This window comes from Accipiter gentilis, chromosome 29 (genome assembly GCF_929443795.1).
Source record: "Accipiter gentilis chromosome 29, bAccGen1.1, whole genome shotgun sequence".
In the NCBI taxonomy this organism is placed as follows: Eukaryota; Metazoa; Chordata; class Aves; order Accipitriformes; family Accipitridae; genus Astur; species Astur gentilis.
Genome location: NC_064908.1, coordinates 4,667,603 through 4,695,583, shown reverse-complemented (window position 1 = coordinate 4,695,583; position 27,981 = coordinate 4,667,603). Strand labels below are relative to the sequence as shown.

Here is a 27,981-nt window from a genome sequence, read left to right as displayed (position 1 = left end):
CATTTTGCTGCCTGAGGGAATTGCTCTGCCCGCCCTTGGGGCCTGGCTGCTGGTGAGTGCTGGAAGCTGACTGGCTGAGGGAAGCTGGGGATGTCCCAACATGGGTTCCGATTGGATGGCTGTTGCTTTGGGTCACCTCTGATTGGCTGGTGAAGAGGGCGTCCATCTTGCCCTGCTGCTCTTCCTCACAGGCTGAAGTAGTGCCTCAAGATGGCGGCTGCAGAGTGGTTTGCATGCAGGAGCTGGGTTGCCTGAGAAAGGGCTGCAGGAAGGACGGAAGAAGGCCTTGCCTCTCAGCTCTGAGCCCAGGGAAGCTTCTGTGATGAGCTTGGAGTTGGGAAATGGCCTCACTGAGCTGGGGGAAGGAAGGAAGGCTTCTTTGAGCCAGCCGGTGTTGCTTTGGTATGTCCTTTGAGTGTGAGGAAAATGTTGATGAGTCTGGGGTGGGAGGAAAGAGGATGCACTGCAATTTTTGTTTGAAAGAAAAAATTACCATTCTAATAACGAAGAGGAATATGCCCAATAGTTACACTATGTCCCGTCCACAGCTAGCCAGCTCCTAGATATCTGTCAGCATAATGCTCAGTGTGCCTCAGTGTCGTTTCACTCTCTTTGCATGCTTGCTGCAGGGTTCATTGCATTGAGTAATTATCCCTGAAAGGCCAAGCTGAAGAATCCAGTGATTATATAGAAGCTGCCCTGGGGCACAGGGAGTGTCCTATGGGTGCAGTGGTAGATCTGTACAGGGTTGCATAAGTTTAAGAGATGACAATCCAACATCGTGTTACCTGAATGCTCTTCCTTGAAAGACATTCATTTCTTTATATTCTTGATTACCTTTCAGGAAGGTGATTTCTTCTTGTCCCCATATTCCCAAGTATCATTTCATTATCTTTTTTGGCCAAACATGACTGAATGGACACCCTTAGAAAGAGCTTTATTTCTTGTGTTTTGGCCCAAAAGGAAGGTTTCCTCTTAAGAGGACTGGGCAGGCTTTGAAAGGTTTAAGAGATAGCTCCGTGTCTGCCTGCTGATCCTTCTCAGGCATGCTGTTTCTTCCACACGTGCTGTTCAGGATCTCTCAGCAGTATCTTAACTTAAACATTCACTATGATAATCAAGGCTGAGGTCTCTCACTGTTAGCCAATCTTTGTGTGGTATGAAATAGTTGTATGTTATAGTATTGTTGACAGTTCCTGTGTATATTTACAGTTTGCAAAGCTCTTTGGGTTAACAGCAGCCATAAAAAAGCAAAACATTACATCTGCCTTTTTTTTTCCCTGTGTTCTTGGGATGGACGCACTTTTAGAAGGGATACACTGAACTTCACAGGTATTTGTAGCTATATGCTATCTTCTTGAAAGAACACTAGTCACTGCTGTAGTTCAGGGGGCCTGGTTTTGCCCTCACTGGTGCAAAAGCATCTCTCTGCTAGCAGAGGTTGAAAGCAGACATGAATGTCACTAGCTGGCAACAAATATAACAAAAAAGGCAAGTTCTACCCCAAACACTTGTGTGTGTTTCTCCTGCGGTGGATGCCTTAATACTGCTTTTCAAGTGAACCAACTGTGAGTGACAGCTTTACGCTAGCTGAAAAACAGCTTGGAAATACTGGATGAGTTTGTATTTAGCTACACTGAAGTGGTCTCAGAGATCCAATGGAAAATTGGTGTGTACTTCTAATGCCAGATACGACGGGGCATAACCATACTGCCTATGTTAAGTGTTGAAATTACGAGGATGGTATACCCATAGGTGAGATGGACGTTCCTCTAGCAGGCAGTTCAGAACATCCAGTTAGGTCCTGCTGTTTGGAAATATCTTCTGAAGGTGCCTTTTTCCCTCTGCCGAATGTACAGGATCTGGCCTCCTAACTCAGACTCTGTTGTTAGGTGCTGCAAAACCCCCACATGCTGGCAGTTAGTGTGGGTCCTGAAAAAAGCTGGCCTGGTTTTCTGTCACTGCGTTGCTGGCAGCTTTGCAATCATGGTGAAATGCAGAAATGCTGGAAGTGTGATTGTTGGCAAATAGTGCAGAATAAATCCTCAAGGATCTCACAGCTGAAGATTCGTGGATGCAGAAGAGCATGAAGGGCAGTGGCCCAAGGGAGTAAGCAGGCATCACAGGCTTGGAGGGAATGCCCTTAGCACATAATAGGTTATCTGATTACAAAGCCACTCAGATATTGATTTTTACAGCTTTTTGCTTTATTCTTAATTTGAAATTCTTTTCAGTTCCCTAATAAGAACAGGAGCAGACTAATTTAAAGCAATCTCTCACTTCGGAGAGAAGTTCCTCTATGTGCTAATCTTGGGCTAGTCACGGTTGCCAGGATCTTGCCTTTTATTGCTTAGTTTTCCTTTCTGGTAATTAATATTTGTGATTGCTAGGCATGGGAGGAAAGTGAGGCAGGAAGTTGAGAACAATTGAACAGGTATTCTAAAGTGAATAGAATTAATAAAATTTTGTACTACTAACACAAAGTGAATAGGGTTGGTAAGCTGGGTTTTCTGTTTCTTTAGGTTCTTCATTCAACAACACTTTGCTGATTCTTTGTACTTGGAGGAGTTAGACACAATCATTTGTTCCAAAAATGTTCTCATGTTTCAGTGACTTCCAGAGGAAGAGGAAAGGTATGAATGAGTCAACTCTGCTTTGTCTAGCAGGAGACTCCTTGGTCTGTAGTTCGTAGTATATCCAAAATGCAGTTTACTTTCCCATTTTGCTTTCTGTGGGTCTTTGAAGACATGGAGCAGAACTGGATGGTTTACATAGTGACTAATAAAACATTGTCCTTTTAATCTTTTGCTCAAGTCTCCCTGGCTTCTTAGGCATATGGCAAATTTTACCGAATTTGCAAAACTGCTACTGGAAGGCACTTGATGGCATAGTACTATGATGACTTCAGCAGAATCTCCACAGTATAATTTATTATATGATTGTTCCATTCTTATAGTGCTCTTAGGGCACTTAGGGCAAGAGCTCTTTGCAGTGAACAGCAGGTAACAGATGAAGGTGCCCAGGCATTAGTCATATGGATATTAGATTGCTCCCTATTAGAGATGAAAATGGTCCTCTTAGCGTTCACTGCTTTTGAAGTGAGACAAAGAAGAAACAAATAACTATTTCAGCATAGGCTGCAGAGAATGTTTAGATTTGGAGTGAGTTTTAACTAGACGTCCTGTAGAAGGACAGAGGAGATGTACAGAGGAACTGGAATGGAAGGTATTGACTAATAGCTTCAGTCTTAGAAAAAACTCCTGTCCTTTTACATCTTGTAAGCTGTGCCCTGTCCATCTGACAAGCCCAGTTCCTAGAATGCTGCAATATTTCCTGCTGCCATTGAATGAAAGATAAGCTGGGAGGACCTGTGAGACATTAGCCAGATACATGTCTACACCACTATTCAACAGCCAATATAAAACTGGGTCACTAACTAGGTGTCTCTGTCAGGCTTATCTGAAGACATGGCCAGGTTTGCAATGTCCCACATGTCTAGAGGCTGCTTGTATGTAAGTTAGACCATTCCTGAATGTGGTTCCACAGCTGAGCATAACAGAAGTAGATTGGATGGGCTACTGATGCTTTCCAAATTTAACTACCAAACATGCCAATCTAAACTGGGTCTTAAGATAATTCTTCCTTCACAGTAGACAGTTCAGGTTACTAGCAAATCTCCATCATTTGCACACCAGGAAAATACCTGTAAGATGTTACAAATTTAGAAAGATTTGAGAATATTTCTTCTGTCTTTATTTTATATCAGGCAGTTACATTTTTACATTTTGTGACAGAGGACTGATGCCATCCATAGAGATAAACTGTCCCTAGAAACATGCTTGAATTCATCATATCATATTATAGTAGATCTTCTTCAGCTTTGTAGGCAGAAAGAAATACATACCAGTAAGCCTGTCTATTTAGTTATTTAACTTCTATTACATAAGGATCTGAGGCCCTCAGAACTTTCACTCTGTATGACATTGTGAGGAATTTAGGCATACAAAGTTTTAGGTGCTTTCAAAAGAGTCAAACAGGCTAAATAAGGAGTTGAATTTGTATATTGAACCTTATTATGTTAACCATTTGTCTTTTCCTGTTGAGTATCATTTCAGACCTTAATGGTATGGTCCCCACACCAACACTTTTGATATCTCAGAAATGACCCAAAGCACAAGGGTGTCAGTCATTAATTCTTTCCAGAGTTGATCAATGCAGTGATGATCAAAAAAAAAAAAAAGGGGGGAAAAGAAAAAAAGGAAATAACAATATGCAAGAACAGAACATGGGAAGCTGGGACAGGAAGTGAAGAATGCAATCATGCAAGCCTGTTTAGGAAGCCAGAAATTGATTTCTTCAGCTATTATTATGGGGTTTTTCTAGCTTTATTTTCCGAGAATTTGCAATAAAGAACCAAAATAATCTCAGATATAATGGCAAAAAGCCTCCTATCATGTAGCCACATCAGACCCATCAACAAAATTTTCTTATTCTCTCCCCGCCCCCCTCTCTCCCCCACCCTTCAGGACTGTACAAGCACTCACAGGCAGAGTGGAGTTTATATGACTCACGGACATATTCTCTGCCTTTTCACATTCCTTTCCTCCCATGCTACCCAGTACCTAGGCTGGAGTCTTCATGCAATCTTAATACCAAAAAATTAAAAACCATTTTTGTATCATATTCAGCATCCTCAGGCTCCAACTCACAGAATTAAAATTAAAATCTCAGTCAGATGAATTTTGGGATTTATCCATAATCCCTGATGGACGTTTGCATGTGTCACCATGATAACAGGATTCAGTAGTTTGATGAAAATATGTGTAATTTATAATAAAGTCAAGCTAGATCTCTACTGGTAGCATGGGTGTGGCATTAATAGACAAAAAGCACCAAAGGCAAGGAAATACAAAGTTATTTCTTTATAAGAATAAAGAAATAAATAAATAACTTTGGGTGTAAATTCTACACCCATGTGTTCAAGCTGAAGACAGTTCATACTATAATGTAGACAAATATTTTTCAACAAGACCCTTGTTTATTAAAATGTCAGATGCATTACTTGTCTTTCTGAAGTCCGTGAAACAACTCCTATGTTTAAAATAAGCAGATTCTTTACTACTTTGCTGACTTGCATCTCATCAGAGTGGGCAATAATTAACATTTTATATATGAGTATCTAAGTGAGCTGTTGAAGAAAGTCTGAAAGGAAGCATCATGTTACCATATCTCACAGCCCTTTGTTGACTGTGGCACGGTATCAGCTGCTACCAGGGAGAACCAGTTTCCTGTCTTTGGGTTTGTAGTTGCCTGTCGTTTAAAAATAGAGCAATTTGGAAAAAGCAAATATGCCATAGCTTTCCACTAGATTTGGTTACCAATAGCTGAATTGTAATGCTGTGCTATTACAAAAGTGTAGTTATTTTTTCAGGGAAGGTTTGTGCATCCATGTGCCTCATCCTTTCAGTTGCTTTCTGCCTTGCAACCCATATGTATTCAGCTTCAGCAACTGGTTACGAATAGATTGTTTCTAAGTGCAGTTCAGCAAAATTCTGTGAATAAGCCCAAGGCCTTGTGCTGTTTTGTTTAGGTGGACCTGTTTTTCTTTTTTCACTTCCAGAATGTGGATTTGTGACTCTGAAGATAACAGTAGCATATTCCATAGGCCCTGAGGAAAGTGGATTGCTTGGTGGTTCTTGAATGCTGAAGAAAACTTTTGGTGAAGGCTGTGTGTTGACATATATAACATCTTCGGGCTGAGGTTGGTGCCTTATGACAGCATATATTGTACAATCATTCGGTTCCCCTTCTGGCATTCTACTTGCTTTGTTTCTTCCATCCTTCTGATAAACCACGAAGAATGAGAAGTTTAAAAGAAATTCAGAGGTTTTTGCTTCTGCATATTAGTCTTAGTTCATCTACAACAACAAATATTTTCTCCTTTTATCATGAAACTGGGGAAGAGTGGAGGGGATGCATGGGAAAAGGATATGTGCTCAGAGAAGTTTAGAAAACTTCTCTTGCTCAACACTCCACTTCCTAAGATTTAAGGGACTGGGTAGAAGGGTGCAGCAATAGTTACCACACTAAATATTTAGGGTGATTACAACTAGCAAAATTTTCCTTTAATGAGAAACTTTGGTAGTGTTACTAAAGATTCAAGGCCAGCTAATTATCAAAATTATATATTTGTTATTACATTTCTTCTTCTGAGTACTATAAACAAAAATATGCAGAAGGGCTATGACTTAACTCAACCAAGTTAGGTTGTGTCTGCTTTGCAACAAGATGTCAGACAATCAACAAATACAGGCAGCTAGCTTTAGTCAGCTAGCTTGAGTGGATGCTACACATCCATTGTAAGATGTATGGTACTGCATGCTTTATAATCCCCATGAATGGTGAACACAGAGCCAGTGCCTCTGCATGACAGAGATCAAAGCACCAGGAATGTGGGATTTCTGATGATGTCTTACCTGCAGTGCTGCTTGTCTGAAAGAAGGATGTCTGCCAAAGTCCATCTGTTTTCCTGCCATGAAGGACAGAATCTCCTTTAAGTATAAAACTACACCTTACCTTTTCATTTTAAAAATTGTTACCCCCACTATCCCTTCCCTGCGATTTAACTCACATCTTGCATTTCCCTCTCAGCTCAGCCTCAATGCCTCCCTGGACAATCATTGCTATGAACCTTCCTTACATTCAGGGTGGTGGGACAACAAGCTGTAGGGGCAGGAAAACTAGACAAGAGGATTAGGGAGCTTTACCTGCCCTTTTCCTTCTGATGTAAGTGGTGAGGAGGAGTAAAACAGTAGCAATCAGAGCAGTCGTAGGCAGGAAGGAACTCGGCACCATGAGAGCATAGAGAGTCCTGCAGGGAAAAGAATGCTATCTCCATTACTATTTACAGCACCAGAGGTGACTAGGTTAATTTGGGAGTGGATTTTGTGTGTTTGAAAATGGATTATTGTTCCAGAATAAAAATTCAGCATGCAAATATTACCCCTGCTGTCTCAAAACAAGCGTGGTTCTGTGAGGTCAGTACTGATCTACAGCCACAGAGGATCCATCCCAGCTGTATTTTCTTTGGCACTTGGCAAGCCTGGGGAATACTCAGGAGCTTGAATTCTCTTCCTGCAGTCATTTGCAGTGCTACCAGAGTTCAAAGGCATCCCTCATCAGGATGCAGTAGTAGCCCCTCTCATGGTCTGTCTTTGATCAGGATCATTAATAGGGTCGCCTTTGGTCAGGCCTGGTAATAACTCTCCTAACATGCTACGTAGTTTAGTTGGGATTGGTCTTAGGCTGGTCTGCTTGTACAAAAGGCAGAGTCATGGTAGCATTGCATGGCCCATGTAGTTGTCCCTTTTTTAACCAGGTAGAAAGTAAGAACACAGTCAGACCGAGCATGTTCAGTAAAAGCCTCACCTAGTGCTCCTGAAACTCCTTCTACAGCTTTTCATGGGACTTGGGGAGGTTGGACAAAACTCTATAGGGGATATGGGGGAAGCCTCCTTGTGTGTGTATGTGTGTGTGTGCACATGCTTCAGTTGCTTGTCATACCACTGTTCAAATCCTGCAGTGTATCTAGAATGCTCTAGAATTTGGGAGTCTGTTTTTTTGCCTGTGATCCTTACTGCTGTCATCTGTGGAGTTGGCAACATCCCCCTTCTTAGTGGGAAATGAAATGGTGTCCAAATCTGCATCCCAATTCCAATTTTCCCCTTGGAAAAAAAACCAAGAGCAGGTGATTTTCCCACGTCAGTCCATCCCTGGTGACTTTTTCTTGTGCTAAAAAATCCTGCTTTGCAGGTTTGTAAAATGGTCCAGAGTTACTGCTTGCTTGTTTGCTATGAAATTGTGAAGTTACACAATAAAATTAATCCTGTGCTCTCTACCAGTAAAAGAAGGTTAGTTAATGCAGCTGAATCACAGGAATGGGATCAATCAGTTCTTCAGGTAAGAGTTTTGTTTGGGTTGTTGGATAGTACCTGTTATCAGTGTATCTAAATGAAAATATCAAGTGTAAGCCCAGCCAGAGAACTAGTAGTAAGTAGCTAGTAGAGCAAGAACAGACATACTGTGATTGCAGCTTTCTTCCCTTTGGGTTGTGGTCCTCTGGTGTTTTTTTCATTCTTGCAAAATCTTTGATACTTGATTGCATGATGCCTTGGAAAACCTACTTATTCAATGATTATATCATGTGCAGAGGGACAAATGAGATTTGGTTTCTGCTTTCCTTACAAGTTTGGGTCCTGTGACAGATCAAACAGAAAGGACAGTTCCTGCAGGAAGCAAGTTTTGTAGAAGGTATAGGTCAGCCATGCAAATGCATACTGTTTTAGAGAATGATATGAAAACTGAATTACTTATTTAAATGCTGTTAGAAAGGAAGCATCTTAGAAAAGCAATGCACCATGTGATTCCCATACCCATTTTTCAGTCACGTCAGAAAAATCAAAGAATACCTTCCACTAAGCAGCTTCTGTTTTTCTGCTTTCCATGCTGGCTAAAAGCAGGAAAGGAAGTCAAATATTAAAACAAATACAGAAGTTTACTAATGAGCAGTGGCAAAGAGATGAACTCGGGTAGAAATTCAGGCAAAGATTCAGTTTGCTTGGAGTCTGTTTCATCTGCTGGTGTAAATGTAAAATTGCATTAGTCAATGAAGCCAAGCCAGACTCCCCCCACCAATTGGCTGCAATTTGTTTATACCATTAGTATGTACCAAAAATCTGTTTAAAAAGAAGAAATTCAGGAATTATCTGTGTCTGAGGAAATTTCCAGGCTCAGAAGAGAGTTCTTTAACATTGACTTGTAATCTTTCTTGTCAAGTGGTAAGAAATTGCTGACTTTTAGAAGATCATTAATTCTTTGATTAACTCACCCAAAACTTCCAGCATGAGCCTATTTCAGTAGTTTGTTTCTCCCCTGGAAATGGCTCTCAAGATGATATTCTCCTGAGTCATTAAGTTGGAGCTTTTTCAGCCACACTCTAATCATTTTCCATGAGAAGTCATTCATCATTTCAGTCCTTCCTACTTTAACAATACTTTGATCAGAGTTACCTCTGATAATAGGTTGACACCTAATTCAGGACACCATTTTGCACCAAATAAAATGTTGACGTTTCCTGGTGTTGGCTATCACAGAATAGGAGCAATGGAGGGACAGGGAGTTCCTTTTTTTTGCAAACAGCCTTACAAGTGCTAAAGAAAATAGGATGCTGATTCATTAGAGGGAGAAGACAGGAAAAATCAGTCCCCATTGTGGCGTACATCTCACCCAACAAAGGAGCGGAGCTAATATCAGCACAAAGAGAACTTGCAGAAGACAAGGAAATAACCAGCCCCTGTCTGAGGAGGGTGATCACTGGAGATGAAGTTGGGGTGGCAAATGGGAAATTTGGATTACTGCTCCCCTTCCTGAACATGAGCTGTATCAGGTTCCAGGACTGTTATTGCTGTCAAATTCCCCAGGTGCAGGGACATGGAGCCACCTCAGCATATTTCTTATGCCTCATACGTATGTTCAAGTTTAAGATGTTGTTGCTCCATCTCATGAGTCTTCTACATGCATTATCAAAGCTTTTCTGTGTGAAAGGTTTCTGTGGCTGTAAAACACTTTTAACAGAATTTTGTGCAAAAGCAAGTATTGTTTTTTAGTTTCCATCAACTTACTTGAAATATTTCTGTCCCAAGCCCATTTGGTTTTGATTAATACAATCCTACAAAATTGTATTCATTGTTTTTGATGGTAATCCATAAAATATTGATTATCTGCTTTTTTTTTTCCTTTCAAACTTTTTTATTTCATATGGTAAAAATAATTTCCTGGCCACTTCTGCCTCTAGATACATACAGGTACATATTGTGGTTCTATGTTGAACTATATTGCATAGTTTTAGCCTGTCCTTGATATAATCTAGTGGGATCTCTATGTCTAGATACACCATCTTTTGCTGTGAAACAAAAATGGAAATGACATATCATTCTTGATTTATTTTGGCTGTCTCCCACCTGGCACACTGTTGACCTCATAGCTCACCTTCAAGTGAAACCACCATCTGTATTCTTTGCAGCAGAATATTCTCCAGATCCCTCCCCCCCCCTCCACCAATATGTGCCAGAATTCCCTCTTCGAAGTGCTGTCATGACCAAAGTCTATCAGGTCAACTGAATGATGCAGTGCACAGTTAAGGTTAATCCTTTCTTTTAAAGGGGAACTCACAGCTTCTTGCACCAAAATTTCTTTTCACATGAATTCTTGTGCATGTCACATGAGCAGTTAGGACTCTCCCTCTGTATGCAGAAACACTTGTGTGTTTTCTCCTGCTATGCATGATTCTTCCAAAGAAAGAAAAAAAAAGATGCTACAACTAGTCACAGCTTAGTATGTCATTTTTTCTTACATTATACCACTGGGACTCTCACGCTGGGCCTCTGAGAAGAGTAATTAAACTCTGCAGGTTTGCCTAAATAAACATCCATGCTTAGCCTTAGTGCCACTACCCTTTTTCCATTTTTATTCCTATTGTTCCTCTCTGTGGACTCAGTATTTATTTGCCATAAGAAAGCAAACAGCAGCTAGCCTGTCTATGACAATACCTGATCCATGATGTATCAAGGGAGAGCAATAAACCTAGATTTTCCTCTCCATATGCTAGGTGATTTCAGTCAGAACTTTGCAATAATGGGAGAGAAGTCTCAGAACGGCAAAGATTGCCAGATGTCCCACCATGAAGTTCAGTTTCTGGACAAAATACAGAACTACTGTAAGCAAAAATGAGAACCCAAAAGCTTGTATAATTAAAATAAGGAAATTTGGGGCTGAACATTTCCTCCCCTCATTGACTTCTGGGAATCTCATTTTGTGTCTGACTATAGATGGCCTGAATAAAAAGTGCTCAAGCCAGTAACAGTGTGCAATGCATGCAACAGCACAGAGAGCATCCTGTTCCCAGGGGAAATGAAGAGTCTCTAAGCCTTACCTGGTAGTGCCAGCAAGAGCAGCAGGGCTGGAAAACCCCCCATCCTGAAGTAGAAAGTGTTTTAGGGCATAGCAGAAAAAAATGTATCCCAGAGCTGCTTTATCACTGAGAAATTCTCTGTTGCAGAGGAAGCTAACTTGCTCTGTCACTTGCAGTCGTCCACTGCCTAGAGGAATTATGCCAGTCTAGAATTGCTGAGAATATCTTTTAACCACAATGTTAATATTGCTTCTTGGGTGGGAAGGCTGCACAATGTTTACTGGCTGCTGCTTCACTTTAAATATATTGTTGTCTAGATAGCCGTATTTAGCAATCAGGTTGTGCAGCTGGAAAAGAAATAGGCATTTTTGGTCTCTAGAGCTACCTTGATATATTACAGAGCAGCTTTCAGTTGGATGTGTTCATCCTTACTGCTGCTTTGCACTTACATGCAAGGTTGATATCCCTATTTCCCAAAGCCTTTGTATAGTGGTGGAGAACCATCACTGTGCCATCACAGAGGCAGTGGATGGCCCTGCCTGAGGTCTGTCAATAGGTTGCATCTGGAACTAGGACCCAGATCTACTGGTTAGAGCTGCAGTTCCCTTGTTTTGTAGCTCATCTAGCTGGACATCACAGTACTGTCCAGGAATACTGAAACTAGGTTTGTGTTAGTACAGCTGCAGTGGTGTGTGACTGCGTGTGGGCTAATTTACCCTCTGGAAATAGAGGAAATTAGTTTAGACAGAGCACAACCATGCATAGGCTGATCTGGTTTGGGGATCTGAGCTGCTGTTTCTGCATGGTGCTAAATGGAGCTGGTTGGATGTGCCAGCCTGCCCAGCTGGCTCAGAGCATTTCTGTACATTATAAACACACCAGCATGTTTGAAGTGTTACCTCTTCTTTGGGTGACATATTGTGATCTGGTGTACTGCAGCTCTTTATCATGAATCCACACCAAGTCAGATCATCAGTTTGATTTTATTTAGCTTTGCAGGCAGTGCAGGGAAAAGAGGTGTGAATGCCCTTGGTTTGGGGATCTTCCTGGGAGAGCTAAATGCAGCTTCACTTTGGGGAGTGATGAACAATGATCACATGTTGGTAACATCCCCATGAGAGGGTAGAAAAAATACAGGGAGAAATACAGAGAGACAGTTCATTCTTTGTTCACAGAGCCATTTTAGAAATGAGGAAGCACGCTCAGAGCTGTGTATAGACTTCACATCCCTATCTGTTATGTTCTGCAGTTCCTTATGCGTTTCCACAGTGACTATTCACCAAGGATCCATGCTGTCCGAGGCAGTTTTTGGGAGCTAGTCTCCATCACCTTGGAAAGACAGAATCTCTCCCCTGGCAGTGCTCTGGGATGACATGAAGTTGATTGGTCTCAGTGCAGACCCTTGTGGAATGATACTAGGCATGAGTATCTGGAATAACTCTGCCTGGAGGTGTGGTGCAGCTACTGGCAGTGACTGGAGATGACAGCAGAGCATGACATTGCCAAAAGCATGTCAAAAGCTTCAGTCTTTAGTGAGTAGAATCTCAGTTAAAAAGCTGATTTTTAGATGAACTGTATTAGCTTTCAATACAAACCATCTAGTTCTGGTTATATTTCATGCTTCGGGGGAAGCGTTTGAGTGTTTTGTAGAGACATGTAGGACACCTTGAAAAAAGCTATTAGTTCTTTAATGCTGATCTTCAATGAATCAGGAGAAGTATCTTTGAGATTTGAGACAGAACCATGTCTTTCCATTTTTACATTAGGTGGATGTGTGTGTGAGTTGCTCAACACATGATCATTGAGCTGTGTTACCTGAACTTCTATTTATGTTTGCAGATGTATCTGTAGTTTTACTTATAACAAAGCATTTGCCAGTAGCTGTGTAGAGCAGCAAAGTTTTTTCTGGCCTAGCAATAAGCTGGGGGAAAATAGAGCAGACCTCTCTCACCTTTACCATGCCTGGGGAGGCATCTCTGCAGATAGAGATAAATAAGTCTGTGCTGGATCTCATGACAGAAAGACTTCATCTTCCTCCTTCCCCTCTGGCCTTCGATCCCATCCTCTTCCACTATGTTCAGGTGTTAATGGCAGCATCTTTTCAGTTCAGTTGTGTTGGAAAAAGTTGGTCAGTGCCAATGACAAGAGGTGGTAGATGGTGACATTCCCTTTCTAGAGTGATACGTTCATCAATACCTATGGTTAGTAGGTGATCCTTTTCTTACCACAGGTGGCAAAGCTTTGCCTTCAAAGGCTTGATGTTCATTTCTCTGTGGATTCCCTTTGGTTTGGCTCTAAGCAGTGCTCTCCCAGGAGGGGCTGATTCCATCATGTGCAACGTCACCAGCGAAAGGGAGGACCTGCTGCTCATTCAAGCTTGGATTCTTCTGCTCTGTTTCTCTGTTCTTCCTACTGTTGCCAGCGATAAAGATCAGCACAGCCACCACGAATTTAATAACCAGGAATCCAGCAATGATATAGAAGACAGTGAAATCAGCTTCAGGAGGGATGCTATGAGGAACCATAAATACAACAATGAAAGGGATGGTTCAACCTTTAGAGAAATTCTTGTAGTACACAATGTGAAGATGGTAACGTCTCCTGTAACAGGCAGTCCCTGCCTGTGCACAACAGCCTGGGAGGTTAGAGCAACTATAATAGGTTCTCTGACATACACATAATTTATGATCTGCAGGAGTTGTTTCACTTGGCACTGAAGCACTGCATTTTCTGGATTAGGATAAAGCTGCTGTTTAGAAACCACACAGCATCTCTAGGAATTGTCACAGATTAGGGAGAGGTAGAGAATATGCCTATGGTGGTATTCCTCTCAACTTCAAATGGGGTTGCCGATGCTGATCTGCCTTAGTCCTAGGAAGACTGTAGATCACAGCATGAGTAGTTTTATGGCTTACCTGGAGATGCTCTGCACAGCACTAGGCTCCTCTGGCATTTGGGTCTCCAGGACAGCTGATGATGGAAACAGAACAGTTTAGTCTGCTGATGTTTCTGGGTGATATTCATTGGTGTCACCAACACCAGTGTCCCAGCTTAGGCATAGATAACCAAGGTGAGACTGGGCAATGGGCTGTGTGCGAGAAGATTAATACGGGTAGCAATAATGGGATGACATGTGTTAGATGTTCTGTAACAGTGGGGTCATGTTGCTGTAAATCAGAACTAAAAAGAGGCAATGAAACACGGTACCTTCTTAAGTAAGACAAAAGTAGATGTTTACTAAAGTGAGGCTTTGACATCTGCAGACACATATGAAATTTAAGTAGCAACTCAAGAGCTGCCCTCCATTCTGTACACCACAGTGACATTCTCTGCAGCAGAGGACATACCTGTCAGCACTTCCACTTGCACCTTCCTTAAGCTGTTTGTTTCCCCCAGGTAGTCAGTTTTGCATTGGTACAACCCAGCATCCTGCTTCTTGAGTTGCTTCATGGTCACTGTGAGGACCCCATCACGGACATTGTCACTGATGGAAGTGGTGCCATTCCTGTTCTTTAAGAATGGCAGCCAGAAGCGTCGGGCGCTCACCACATGTTGGCACTTGGTCTCATCAATCTGCTTGCACCAGCTCTTTTCTCTCCACCGCTGCTGCCAGGGGTTATAGGTGCAGTTGACAGAAATGGTGCCCCCCTCCATTCCATAGACCACAGTGACGTTCTCTGCAGCACAGGATGCTAGGAAAGGAGGAAGAAGTGGTGAGCCAAGTCTCTTTCATATCTATCCCTTACCATTATGTTTATGCTAAATGTCATTTGCATCTTTTACAACTCTAGTGATGGCTGCTGTCAACTTTAGGGCTGTCACCTGTCTGCTTCCCCCCTGAAAGATACAGTATGCTCAGATTCAGAGTCTTGGTTCAGACTTTCTTGAAATATGTCTGTAGTGATCCCGCTGACTGGTGTGTTCTTTGGCTCTTGCCAGGCAGCTATTCTTGCAGGGGGGGGACTGAGGGAAGCAGTAGGTATCAGCTTCATTAATATTTGCAGATTTTCTGAAGCTCAGGAAATTTTGGTCACTTCCTTCCCTTCTGGCCCTGTGGTGGCTGCTCTGGATTGCTGTCTGGAGCTCAACCACATCACACTTTCTGTAATCATTTGGCTCCTGCTCAGTAAGGTGAAGCAGTTTGTCACCACGATTAGGGGATTAAATACAAACTTGCATTTTCCTCTGGTCCTGAGGAGCATGAAGCTAGGCACTCAGGTAGATTGAGTTGGCATCAGACAAGCTGTCTTGATTTTTAAAAGCTCTTTTTACAAGGCAGCTCATAAAAACATAGCTTGTCCCAGTAATGACAAATTGTTTCTGTGTAACTCTCAGTAGGCTAGTGTTGCTGTTAACAGCCCTGCTTTGCAAAGTCCAACCTGCTTACTTGCATACAGCTGCAGCAAGGCAGCTTGCTTCAGGTTTTGGCCTTGAGGTCAGCCCTTCCACGTTATGTTCATAGATGCAGATTTGGCTCTGGAGGACCCGCTGGTGCAGAAAAGGTCCTTTGCAGTAAATGCCCATTAAGTTTATCCCTGTTTTAAGGCTCTTTACACAGCCAGAGAGAAGCAACACAACCCTGGAAAATACTAGAATCACAGTGACGCTTACAAACCAGTGTCCAGCTAGCTCTTTAGGAGGTTACTTCTTAATCCCACTCCTAATTTCCAAGTCCAAGGTTTTAGCAATTTTTTTCACCCTATCTTTTAATAACCTACTAATTTTAATCATGTTGACCACTGGTCTTTGGCTGCTTGGCTTTTTTTTTTTTTTTTTTTGCCTTAGTTCCTTATTTCTAATTTCCATTCCTCTTCATGGTAGGCAAAGGCAGAAGGGACAGTCTGAGCTATTAATACTTCCAGAGAGAAGTGCAGTGTGGTGCTTGTGGAAATCTCTGTATTTCTAGTGAAAAAATTCAGAGGCTAGTGCCTTTCATGAAACCGTAAGTAATGGTAAAACAGAAGTAAATTAAAAATTAGGCTCTTGTGAGGACTTTGTGGTGGCTGAGCCTTTTAATAACACTTCGTAAAATAATTTCAACCATTCTAAGAGAATTGTAAACTAAAAAAACCTGAAGATCTTTCAGGCTTGACTAGAAGGCGGCATAAAAACGGATCTGTGTTCTCCAAGTATCCAACACATACAACTCTTCATCCTGATATGTTGCTCCGCTCAGATGTTCCAGTCAAGGCTTACTGCGCTGCATGTCCAGTCCAGTCCTGTGCAATCCCTCTAAACATTTTAACTCCCTCTCCTATTTCTCTTGTGGATCCTTCCTTGCCTCCAGTTCTGCCCCTTCAGTTCCTGCAACGGCCCAGGGGTTTTGATTTTTGGTTTTGTTTTAAACGGAAACAGCATTGCAAAAAATCTCTTGATCAGAATCGTGGCATTTAAAGATTTGCTGATGCCCCTGTGGAAAACTTTCTGTCATTATCTTTTCCACCAGTTCTGCTGACAGATCATTTACTATTTGCGTTCCTCCTCCCTTGTTGTGTCCTACTGAAAAAAAGTATAGTGGACTTTCTTCCACACTCATTCAGATTTTTGAGACAGGTTTTTATGCTCCTGAAGCCTGAATCTGTTGCCTTTCTGTGCACTGCTGCAAGTATCTGGGATCTCCAAAATGTGGCTGGAGAGAGAAGGCTGCCAGCTGGGAGTACCAGCTGGGTCCTGTCCCTTGTTTCTCGTTTCAGATGAACACTGCTTTCCAAGCTGAAAATAGTCAAGTGTCCAAGATTTTAGAGACACCCCCTTCATTGAGTTTTATTTTCCTCCTCTTGAACCCTAGCTGCTGCAACTTACATTCAAAGCCCTACAAATGCAAACAAATAGGATTTTGCAATTTCACATTTCACTCTGAGCAGGCACACAAGACTTCTGTCAACAGTGTTTCCTGTTCTGACTCAAAAGGATCCCTATGAGAAAAGCTGAGCACTTGGATCACCGCTTGCTCTTTGTTAAATTAAGGGAAAAGAGCGAATTCTGAGGAAGGAGTCTGCCACCCCTACAGTGTAATTGGGGAGGAAGAGTAGAGTGCAGAACACACTGCAGTGCTCCAGGTTTCCTCTGCTTGCATTGCATTGGACTTTGCAGTGTACAGACAGGCAGTAAGACTCTTAATCTGTAGTAAGTGTTTGTATTGATCTTCCAAAGAACTGCATGCTACAGTGAAGAAGCCTTTGCATCTGGAAAAATCTAGTGTGTTTCAAGACCTATGCAGTCTTTCCCCATAGCTTTATCAGTAATCTCATATGAGGTGCAGGTAGAGACTAAATTTTGCACCAGTCCTTTACCCTATCTGTTAACTGAAACCCAAGGCCATGTATGCTTACCTGACAAGAAGACCAAGAATATGAGGTGCACGAGCTTCTCCATGTCAGTCGAGCAGCAAAGGGGACAAGAGAGGAATCTGGAGAAAAGTGAAAAGGGCTCTTGCCCAAGAGCAGCTTGCTTTTCCCCCTCCTTGCTCTGCCGGAAGGAATGAGCACAAGAACTTGGCATCTTTTTCATCCTGCATATTGAGCAATTCACCAGGCATTTCTTTCGTGGGCTGAAAATTCAGGCATCAGCATTGCCCACTCACAGCCACGATTTAGTCTAGACAGCCTGAAAGAGAGCATCATGTGATGGCCTGAAACTATGGTACTGGGAGTCCCTCTGAGTGGTGCTCTACTTGCAAGCTTTGCATGGGGTGAATTTCTGGAAAGCCGAAAGGGAAAGGGTGGCTCTCATCGAGACTCTGCAGGTAGCTCAGTCAGCATCACGAGGGTGAAAGGAGGGCAAGGACATAATCTTGTGGGTTATTTACAGGAGAAGGAAGATTTAGAAAAGCCTGCACATGAAGCATTCCTATTTGACATAAAACTGAAGACAGGAACGCAAGAACACTGTGTTGGGTGAAGTTGTGAGGTGCTTTAGATGAGCAAAACAGACATCTTTATTTTGTACCTAGCAGAAAGGATGTAAGATCAAGGGGGCATTGATTCAGAGCCCATCAGTGCCATACTGATGCAGTAGTTCAGGGCTGCAGTTACAGGAGCCTCCTTAGGTGTTGGCAAACTGCTATGCTGTGGATGGGTTACTGTTTTTTCTTTTTTGAATTTATTTACTTGGAGATCTTCCATGCAAGTACCAATAGACCCTGGCTTCTTAACTTGTGTGCTTATCTCCTTCTTAACAGGCAGATATACCTGCAGGTCTGTCCATTCATAAATGTGCCTTCTTTTTCTTTCCTCTGATTAGTGTTTAAGAAAATGGTACCTTACAGTATCCAAAAATTCTCTGTGAGGCTTACTGATTGCAGTTTTTGCTCATTCTTGCTCCAGTGAGCACAAATGTGGATTCTCTTTGATCAGAAGCAACTGCCTCCATGAAAATGTCTCTTTTCCACTCGATTGTTTTCTACTATTACTCTTCCACTGTTTGACCCTGTGTAACTGACTGCATGAATAGCAAATAGGTGAATTTGGGGCTGAATGAACCATTTCCAGAACCATTTTCTTTTTCTTTCTGTCATTTCAAGTTAAACGTGTCAACTCTGAAAATCTCAAAAAGTAGATCAGCTTCCCTGCTGCAGCCATAACAAGAAAAGCCTATTGGATGTGACTGGCTTGTGAATTAGGGAGTGGTTCAGGCCCTTTTAATTTGCCACCTGTCAGCAGAGCTTGGTGCAGCCAAATAAAGTGCAAGGGTTTCTGGTCTTTTGCAGAAATTGAGCTGAGCCCCAGAAAACTCATTTCATATTGCTCACCACATGACTGCTAAATAAAGGCAGCAAATGTGTCATTTGGAGTATTTCCAGCAGAGAGAGGGAAGTAACGGTATCGCTTTCCAAGGCCCTGGTGAGCTCTCCCATGAAACTGCACATGCATTTCTAGTCTCCTGTGACTTTAGAAGAAGCCGCAAAAGATTGCTTTCTATGGTGTAGCCAGAAAAATAGAAAGTGCTGAAGTACTGGTTTGTATTGGTCTTCCAAACAAGCAGCTGCACTGGTGAAATAGGCTGGGAAGAGCTGTTTAAAGTATAGCACAATGCTGCAAAAGAACAGAGCTACATCTGAGGCTGGCTAGATAGTGATTGCTGCAGGGATGCGAAGATGCTTCATAACAATGAAGGCGAGAGACCAAGTGCATTGCAAAAACATGTTTGATAGTTTATGGTGTGATTATTCGGGATAGCAGGGTTTGATGAGGTCCCAGCCAGTCCAGTGTTCCTGTGGCAGCTCTTGGAAATTGCCAGCATGCATCAGAGCTGCACTGGAGATCTGTAACTATATTGCGTGTCTGACTTACTTGGACATTTACATCTGTAAGTAATCCACTCTTAATTACCATTGTGTCCCTTCTGTTACATCATCTGATGTTGAGACCAGCCCTCTTATGCCCATACTTCTTCCGCTGTTGTCTGTGTCATACTAACTGCAATTTCTTTGCACGGCCCACCAGTTTCTTGCTCTGTGCTACTGTCAGTACAGACCTTCCTCATGTCTGTCTCAGGGCTCATGCTTAAAGTTAGCACAGCAAGGCAAATTCTGTTCAAAAACATCCCAGTGCCCTGTCCACTCCTCTAGTCCAATACCACATGTTGTTCTCTTCTTTCCTTTCTCCAGAAATACTAATTTTTGGTTCTCCCTGCTTGTCCTGATTCCACACTGCCTTGGTTTAAGCAGTCAGTTTGTGTATTCTTAGGGAGCAGGCTAGCCAGAAGTTTTTGAACAAAGTAAGGGCCTTTGATTAGGAGGTGGTGAAAGGGTGGGGCAGTCTGCACAAGGGAAATTCCACTGCGCACACTCTATTTCTTGATCTAGTTTGAAAGCCTCTTACCATCTTACTTCTTACCTAAGCAGACTGATAAATTTAGGTTATAGGGGAATTTGCATTAAGTCTCAAAAAGTGTATGTATTACTTATATGCACCATTGTTGTTTTGTAGCTACAAGACCTTCTGGTGCTCAGATTCATATAGCACAATCCTCAGTCTGCAAAGTTTGCAATGCAGCATATCATCATGTTGCAATACACTCTCAAGCTATTTGCCATAAGGTAGATGCCGGTTCTGCTTATTCTTATAATCCAGTGCTCATACTCATATCCCCCACGCATTACATGGCAAATGAACCTGGTCACAGCAAGGTTAGAGTTTTTTCCCTACAGAACTGTAATGAGTTTGCTTGGCCATAGTAGCTGAACCCTTAGGAGTGGGATAGAGTTTCTACCAGGGAAGACAGTTGAAATACCAAGCCCATCCACTTCCAGATGAATATTGCTCTTTTTCAAAAGGTCAGTCTTCCACACCTGCCTCTCCAAAAGAGTCTGTATTTTAATGGAATTGAAGAAAGCAGATTTGCAAGGGATCCTGAGAATTACTCAGCACTTCTGTCTGGCCTGAGAGAATCTGCACGCTTGCGGCAAAATTCTCTACTGGCCTCTGATAGGAGGGAGGTCTTAAAATGCACAGGCAACATAGACATGGCAGCAAAAACTTATATTTCCCCCAGTGTCCATCTACACACCTTTTACTTCCCATTCCCACTTTGTATTCCAGTTCTTTTCCCCCATTTCTGGATTGTTTGGGGATTCTGTGCTTCATCCTTTGTCATTTGTTGGTAACTGCTTGAGCGCAATGGTAGCATACTCCACATTTTCATCTTTGGGTTTCCCGTGAGCCTGGCTTGGTTCAACATTACAGTAGAGAGGATCCTCAGGGCTGAGTTGGGATTTAAAGTTCAGGGTAATGTATTTTACATCTTTGCTGTCATCCTTGGGACTTTCCATTCTTTCAGTGCTGTCAAGCTATGAAAAGAAAGGGAAAACACTTGTTAGCATGATTCAGTGCCAGGTCACAGCTGTTATCAGAAGAACAAGATTTTCCCAGTAGGAAGGGAGAAGCCATGTAAGAACTTACCTTCGGTCATGACAGAGGTGAAAGAACAGAAAACTTTCTTTCATAACTTCTCCTTGATAGAGGTTACAACCTCATCATCTAACCTCGGTTTCTAGTCTTTGAGTCATTTCTCAGAGATTACTAGAATTTGCTCCACTGTGGTTTTTTCCTACTGGAGTTTCCTTACAATAATTACCCCCCATTTCTCTCCAGCTAGGAACATTCCTCTCTCTGATGACATTAAATACCGTCTCCCCTCCTGCTCACAACCGAAAATGAGCACCAAGGTCCTCATCAGATGGGTCAGCCAGCTCCTCACAGACTACTGGTAAGGGATTCAGTACCACATGGGAAATCTATCATTTTTCTTACCTGTGCTATGCCCTCTGGTTTGTCATAGATGTCCTCTGCTTGTCTGTTACCTTTGGAATGAGCCAAAATCAGAGGTTTTAGAAGTAGAGAAGTCCATGAAATGCCTGGGCATTGCCTATGCTTCAGGGAGTTTGGGGGAAGGCTGTGGGATTGCCCAGTGATAGAAGCAATGGGTATGCCAGTGGGACCCATCTACCCTAAATCTGGTGAAGACATTGCTCTCCCTTCACTTGTCCTCTAACATGTTAGGAGGTGTCCTGTGCAGAGTCTGGAGGAACATGGGTTTGACTTATTGTGAGAGGAGATCACAGCAAGGACCCTGCCTTAAGGCTTCACAGGCTTCAACTGCCTTATCTTCTCCAGGACACTGTGAGTTGGGAGTAAGCTCGCCTAGAGTGAAAAAATGATGGCCAGAGAAGGCCCTGTTTAATACAGACTAGAACATGAGGCATCACCAGTCTCCACATACCTCTTCTCTTCAGCTGCTTGCGCCTCTTGACGCATAGTGTTATCAAGCTGGTGAGTGCCAGGATGAACAGAATGCTCAGGACCCCAGAGAGTAGGATGAAGGTATTTACATTTGAGCTGAAACCAGGAGGGCAAAGGAGTTACCAGTGTTAGATGGCAGCACAGTATGATGCTGGTGCAGCCCATTACCAAACAGTGACCAAAAAAAGGGACAGGAATAGCTTTTATGCACTAGCTTTTATGCACTTGGTAGGAGGGTCTGGTTCTCCTGTAGCAATGCTATCTTGATTTTTCTACCTGGCTGTGCCTTCTGACCTTTTCCTGAACTACTCTCCAGGCTTTAAAAACAAGCCACTGTTCAAACAATTCCAGGCTCTCTGGAGCAGGTATTGCCTTTTCCTCCTGTTTTTTGCTGCACCTGGCGCACTGGAGCTTATGTGTGATTGTACTCTTAGGTGCTGCTATAGTGTTGATGACAGCAGATGTTCAAAGGGGAAGAAAATCCTTTACATTTAACAGCCTGGTAAATAGAGGGATAAAATAGCAGCCAAGGACTATTTCATTGTTAAATATTCGTGGACGGGAGTGAGCAAAATCAAGACAGAAGGGCTTAGGGGCAGAATCTGGGGGTTTCTGTTGCTCCAAAGAGCACAACCCAAAGAGATAAGGATAAAAATGTAGATAGGCATCTACATTCCAGGGAACTGTGACTTGATTTTACCAATCTGCTTCTTCCTTTGTAATTACACTCTGGGCAGGAGCTGGAAGAGGAGAGGTGTGCTGGTTTCAGCTGGGATAGGGTTAATTTTCTTCACAGTAGCTTGTATGGGGCTATGTTTTAGATTTGTGCTGAAAACAGTGTTGATAATGCAGAGATGTTTTTGTTACTGCTGAGCAGTGCTTACACAGAGTCAAGGCCTTTTCTGCTTCTTACACCACCCTGCCAGGGAGTAGGCTGGGGGTGCATAAGAAGTTGGGAGGCGCACAGCTGGGACAGCTGACCCCAGCTGACCAAAGGGATATTCCAGACAATATCACGTTGTGCTCAGCATATAAAGCTGGGAGAAGAAGGAAGGGGAGGACGTTCGGAGTGATGGCATTTGTCTTCCCAAGTAACCATTACATGTGATGGAGCCCTGCTTTCCTGGAGATGGCTGAGTACCTACTTGCCGATAGGAGGTAGTGAATGAATTCCTTATTTTGCTTTGCTTGTGTGCATGGCTTTTGCTTTAGTTATTAAACTGTCTTTATCTCAACCCATGAGTTTTCTCACTTCTACCCTTCTGATTCTCTCCCCTATCCCGGCGGCGGGGAGTAAGCAAGCAGCTGTGTGGGGCTTAGTTACTGGCTGCAGTTAAACCATGACAAGAGGCCATCTTTGGTAAGGGTGCCTGTCATATCTAATTCCTCTCTAAGCAGGAGTCTTCAGAATGCCCAGAACCTGCTTACCCCAGGAAGACAGGCATATTGTGGACAAGACATTAGTAACTCTTGTCTGTGTTCAAGCTCAGAGACTTCTTTAGGCCTTACCTTGGTGCTGGGGTGTTGCTAGAAGGGGTTGCTTGACTGGTGCTTGCAGTACCTGACAAAGTTGTTCCAGCCAATACTGCAATCACAAACACAAAGAATAATCACTACTTGGCTGCTTTGTATTTACCAGCTAAATTTCCCCGCCATTGCTACATGGATATAAATACACACCCACTGTGACACCCAACACAGACAAGCTGCCCAGGCTGTAACCTGTGTCATCAAGACTCGCTGGCAGCAAGCGAAGCAATGTAAGGATCAAAATGTGGGACCGAGGGGCAAGGAGCTCAGCAGGAGCCCCACTCTGTGTGTACCCACCCCAGTGCATGGCAGAAGGAAGTGGTGTAAGTGCAAGCAGATATGTTTTATGGCAAAGATCTTCAGGTAGCAATGAAGTACTTAATGACTCTGTGCTTAAGCAGACAGAAGCTTGCGAAAACTAAGCAAAGAACATTGCCTGTGAAAGACTCGGCTGTAAGAATTGCTTCCAGGACTGTGTCTGTGCCCAAGGGAGGTTGTGTGTGCAGGAGCCTGCTTGCTTAGAGACTGCATTCAGTCCTACATGTTAGGATTATCACCTAGAGAATTATGCCGTTCCCTCTCACCTTCTGGATTGCCGTATCCCTTCAGTGCTGGTCTGCCACATTCCTGAAAGACAGGCTGCAGCATGGTGCTGGTCTGCCACAATCAGGTGCCTAAAGGTTATCCCTTACTGTTATCCCTTATCATGCCAAAAGAAAACCTAGAAGTCACAGATCTTTAAAATATGGGTCTAAAGGTTGTCCCCTTGGCAACCAAAAGTGAAGATCTTAATAGTTTTTGAAAGCCAAGGGATGAGTTGCTATAAAGGGGCAGAACTGCTATCCTGAGAATGAGAAACACCTCTGTGAAGACGACTGAAGCTGCTCTCAGGTAAAGGAGAAGCAGCAGAGCACATGCATGTGGTTCAGTTCTGATCCCTGCTGCTGTTCCATACCATTGAATACCATAGTGTGAGAACGTACAATGATGTAGGGTTTGGGAGGGAAACGCATCCAGATGTAACGCGGAAGATGGTGTAAGCTGGGCAGTGCAGAGACTAGAGGGAGAGAGTAGGAAAGTGAGTCTGGAATCTACAACCAACTACGTTTCCCTACAGGTCAGTACTCACCCTCAGAAACAGTGAGCGTAACCTCCACCATTCGGAGAAGCTGGCCGTGTTCATAAAGTGCACACCAGTACACGCCAGAGTCCTGCACCTGCAGCTTCTCCATGGTGACAGTGACCATCCCCTGCTGGGTGTCATCCTGGATCGTGAATCTGCCTTGCTGAATTTTCTTCCGGTACCCTGACAGCTTCAAATCTGTGGTGACTAGCATGGTACATGCTCCCCTAGCTCCCTCTTTGCACCAGGCTTTGCTCACAGCCCCATAGTATGAGGCGCTGTACGGACACTGGACAGAGACATCGTCTGACTCCTTGGGTGTGTATTGTTGGGTCCCTGGAAAACACCCGGCATGTTTGGTGAGATCCCAAAGCAGGCACAATTGCACCCCTTCCCCATCACTGGAATACATGCTATGGGCTGAATGCTCCCTGGATCTCCTTCTATCACCAGGCATGAGGAGCAGAAGGGGGCTGGACCCAGATTACTCATGCAGAGGTGAGTCACAAATTGGGTGGGTGTCCTGTCTCCTTCCTTTGATTCCCCCAGGGACTGCATGCTCACAGGCACTCAGCCTGTAGGTTCTGGGAGGCAAGGACCGGGGATGGCTGGCAGCTGCGGGGCTAGAGCAAGAGCAATCACTGGCAGTGGTGGGAGGTCCTCAGCAGTGCCCAGCATGGGCAAGCCAAGTGCTGAGCTGGGGAAGCTGCTCCTGGAGCCACTGGATCAGCCCAGTGGGAAGCAGTTGTGAAGAGTGGCCCCGTTCGTGGGAGCTCATGGGGACCTCCCCTGAGTCTCTGCCAGGAGCAGACAGAGCATGAAAGGCCAGGCTTAAGCTTTGGCTCCACAGGCCCAAGAAGCAGCTGCCAATGTGTCCGCTAGAGAGACAGGCAGGCAGGGAGACATGGGTGGCAGCTGTGTGGTGGCAGCACTGAGCTCCTCAGTGGTGTGGTGCAGGACAGGAGGGAGAGCAAGCAGGGAAGGTGGGGCTGAAATCTGCCTAAATCCACACTTGGCTGCCAGTAGGTACTCACTCTTGGACACAGAGAGCCTGATCTCCATTTTCTGGGTGGGAGAAGAGCCTCTGTAGAGCACACACCAGTACACGCCGGCATCCTGGGCTTGCAGTTTCTTCATGGTGATGGTGACAGTCCTTTTCTGGGCATCATCCTGGATCAAGGTTTTGTCTTCCAGGTCTTTGCTCTTAGTCCATGTTGAAAGGTTATCTGTCATCAACCAGATTTCACACCCAGTCTGACCACTCCGACACCAGGCTTTTCTATCTGTGCTGTGCACCAAGCCACTGTATTTGCACTGCACAGAGAGATTGTCCAACTCCCACTTGTGCAGCTCTGCAAAATAGCAAGTGTGGTCACTGACCCGTAAGTGGTGGGCACACGGGCATCCGCCTCCCAGCCTGAGCTGGGCACATGGGCCAAACTCTGCCCTGGGGCAACTCCCTCATGGACAGCCCATCAGTCAGGGCAGGGGTGAGGTAGGGCAGGACAAGACAGAGCCAAGAGCCTGCAGGGCCAGCCAGGTCTGTGGGACTCCTACACAACATGCCTATGTGAGCGGGAAAGGCAGCAAGCGAGGCTGGGTGGCTGTGGGAGTTGGGGGAAGCTGCTCAGCTATGCAGGAGAGCGGGGACAGAGCGGGGGAAGGAATGATGTTGCTTTCTGACAAGACTTGGGTTTGTGTGGGAAAAAGATACTCACCCTTGAAAACATTCAGTGAGATAATCTTGAGTGGAAGATAGTCGTAATGGTAGGAACGGTAAGCACATAAGTATGTGCCCGAGTCCTCTACCTGGAGGTTAGTCATAGTGATGGACACGGTCTTATACATGGGGTTGTCCTCTATTGTAACTTTCCCGTTTGTGACCCGGTTTGTGCGTGGGTATCGTGTTGGGTAGGTCGTCTCCACTAAGGGCTCGCATTGTCCACCTCTCACGTGGCACCAGACTTTCTGCTGGTGGTAGTCAGCCTGTGCTGTGTAAGGACACTGGATGGAGAGAGAGCTTCCTTCCGATAGTCCTTCCTCAGCATGAGGTGTTTGGGCTTGGAGAGCTGTAAATATCAGATGTGGTGAGGGAGAGGGGAGCTGATGGAGGGCTGCCCACAGCCTCCTAATGGACACAGGCAAACTCTGCCTCCAGCCTTCCCCCATAGGCACTTGTGGCTGGAGGAACTCCGAAAACCAAGATCCGTTCCCCCTGCTAAATTCACCTGCTTGGAAATGGGAAGGTTTGATTTCTGGTGGGCAGTGTTGACCTTTGAGCTGGGACTGCAACTGTGATTTAAAATCCAGTGTCTTTGATTTAAAACCCACAGACATGTGGGTGCTAGAGGTGTTGGACCTTCAAGCCTAAATGGAGCCATGTGTGGTGCAGTGTTTGGAACTGCGCTAGCAGCCCAGCCCTGTTGTTACTGCTCCTTGCCGCAGGCAAAATGGAGACCACCCTCTCCCCACATAGCACACCTCAGGACCCAGGTGGCCATCTGTACGGAATGGTGGGATGGGGGCAAAGGGAAGGAGCTGGGGCACTGTGTGTGCTGGGGATGAAATGCTTGATCTGTGGCTGGGCCTGAGCTTGCCCCCAGCAGCGTGCAGCTCCTCCATGCTGCATCCTTGGAGGATGCCCAGTGACTCATGGTTGTGAGGCTGTGCTAGGTGTAGGGCTGCCTTGATTCCCCAACCTACTACATGCTGAAAGCTTTGTGCTTTCTGCTGGGATGGCAGGGGAGGCAGGCGGGTGCCCCTGTACAGCTCTGTCCTGACCCAGGACTGCAATCGGAGGAGCCGAGTGGGGCCGGGCAGTGTGATGGGAAATGCCAACTGGGGGAGGCACTGGGGCTGCTTTGGAGGCCACAGCTCTCTGCTCCCAGGATGGTTTGTCCTGGGAGCCTGGGGGAGCCAGATGTGTGATGGTGGCAAATGGGACTGCCCCTTCCCTCCCCACCCCTGAAGTTGCTCAGCTCAGAGTCCTGCTGGTGTTGGATTCCCCCCCACCCTGGAGCTCCCCAGGCAGCAGGAGGTGGGGAAGGGTGTCCCACTCCCCCTGGGTGTGTGGGAAGCCCGAGGCATGCCCAGCCCTTCTCTTACCTGGGAAGCAGAGCAGCAGCAGGAGGAGGGCTCTCAGCTCCATGGCCGTCCTCAAGCCCAGGGAAGAGGCATTGCTGGGGGATGCCCAATGTGTCCTGTTCAAAAGTGTCTGCCTTGTGAGCCCTCCTGCATCACAGTGACACTGCTGGAGGAAGTGCCTGAGCTCTTGCCTCAGGCGGAAATCCTTCACCATGTTTTGTTACAAGACTGATACTAAGATCATTTCGGAGTGCATTTGGGGAAGTGGCTGAGAGCAGAGCTCGGCCCATCCTGATGGCAAAGGCCCTTTGCTGCTCTCGCCTGGCCATTGTCACACTCTGCCCTCATTCCAGTGGCAGTGGGGCACTCGTTTGCCTGTCCCAAGCTATGGGAGATGGAGCAGGTCCTTTGCCCTGGCCTAGCCCTTCTCTCTGGGGTCCCAAGGTGTCCTCTGCCCAGGCCCTTGCTGGAAAGTCTTCTCAAAGTCAGGGTGGCAATGAGTCCAGGGCTGTGTCTGCATGGACCCTCCCATG

The 27,981-nt window shown here is 44.6% G+C and overlaps 2 protein-coding genes across 9 annotated transcripts; both read right to left on the bottom strand.

Moving 5' to 3' along the window:
- Positions 1–1,498: 1,498 nt before the first annotated feature.
- On the bottom strand, positions 1,499–17,518 carry LOC126052390 (triggering receptor expressed on myeloid cells 2-like). Of its 2 annotated transcripts, XM_049832955.1 has the most exons (6): positions 17,302–17,518; positions 14,317–14,661; positions 13,885–13,939; positions 6,768–6,871; positions 6,477–6,529; positions 1,499–5,843 (listed from the first exon to the last, which is right to left on the bottom strand). In XM_049832955.1, the coding sequence occupies exons 1-6, from the start codon at positions 17,477–17,479 to the stop codon at positions 5,514–5,516; spliced, it is 1,065 nt and encodes a 354-aa protein (XP_049688912.1). In that variant the 5' UTR covers positions 17,480–17,518; the 3' UTR covers positions 1,499–5,513. The 2 variants fall into 2 exon arrangements, with proteins under 2 accessions (XP_049688912.1, XP_049688913.1); XM_049832956.1 differs by lacking the exons at positions 1,499–5,843; positions 6,477–6,529; positions 6,768–6,871 and adding an exon at positions 11,934–13,480.
- LOC126052389 (polymeric immunoglobulin receptor-like) lies at positions 17,487–27,685 on the bottom strand. 7 transcript variants are annotated; one of them, XR_007510017.1, is made up of 9 exons: positions 27,470–27,677; positions 26,083–26,433; positions 25,399–25,716; positions 24,371–24,700; positions 23,221–23,296; positions 21,692–21,807; positions 21,223–21,272; positions 20,480–20,759; positions 17,487–17,575 (listed from the first exon to the last, which is right to left on the bottom strand). XR_007510017.1 is itself a non-coding variant. In XM_049832949.1 (8 exons), exons 1-8 carry the CDS (start codon positions 27,660–27,662, stop codon positions 20,553–20,555), a joined length of 1,515 nt encoding a protein of 504 aa, XP_049688906.1. In that variant the 5' UTR covers positions 27,663–27,678; the 3' UTR covers positions 20,269–20,552. The 7 variants fall into 7 exon arrangements, 6 of the variants coding, with proteins under 6 accessions (XP_049688906.1, XP_049688905.1, XP_049688911.1 ...); XM_049832949.1 differs by lacking the exon at positions 17,487–17,575 and having other exon boundaries at positions 20,269–20,759; positions 25,399–25,590; positions 27,470–27,678; XM_049832948.1 differs by lacking the exon at positions 17,487–17,575 and having other exon boundaries at positions 20,269–20,759.
- Between the last annotated feature and the right edge of the window lie 296 nt (positions 27,686–27,981).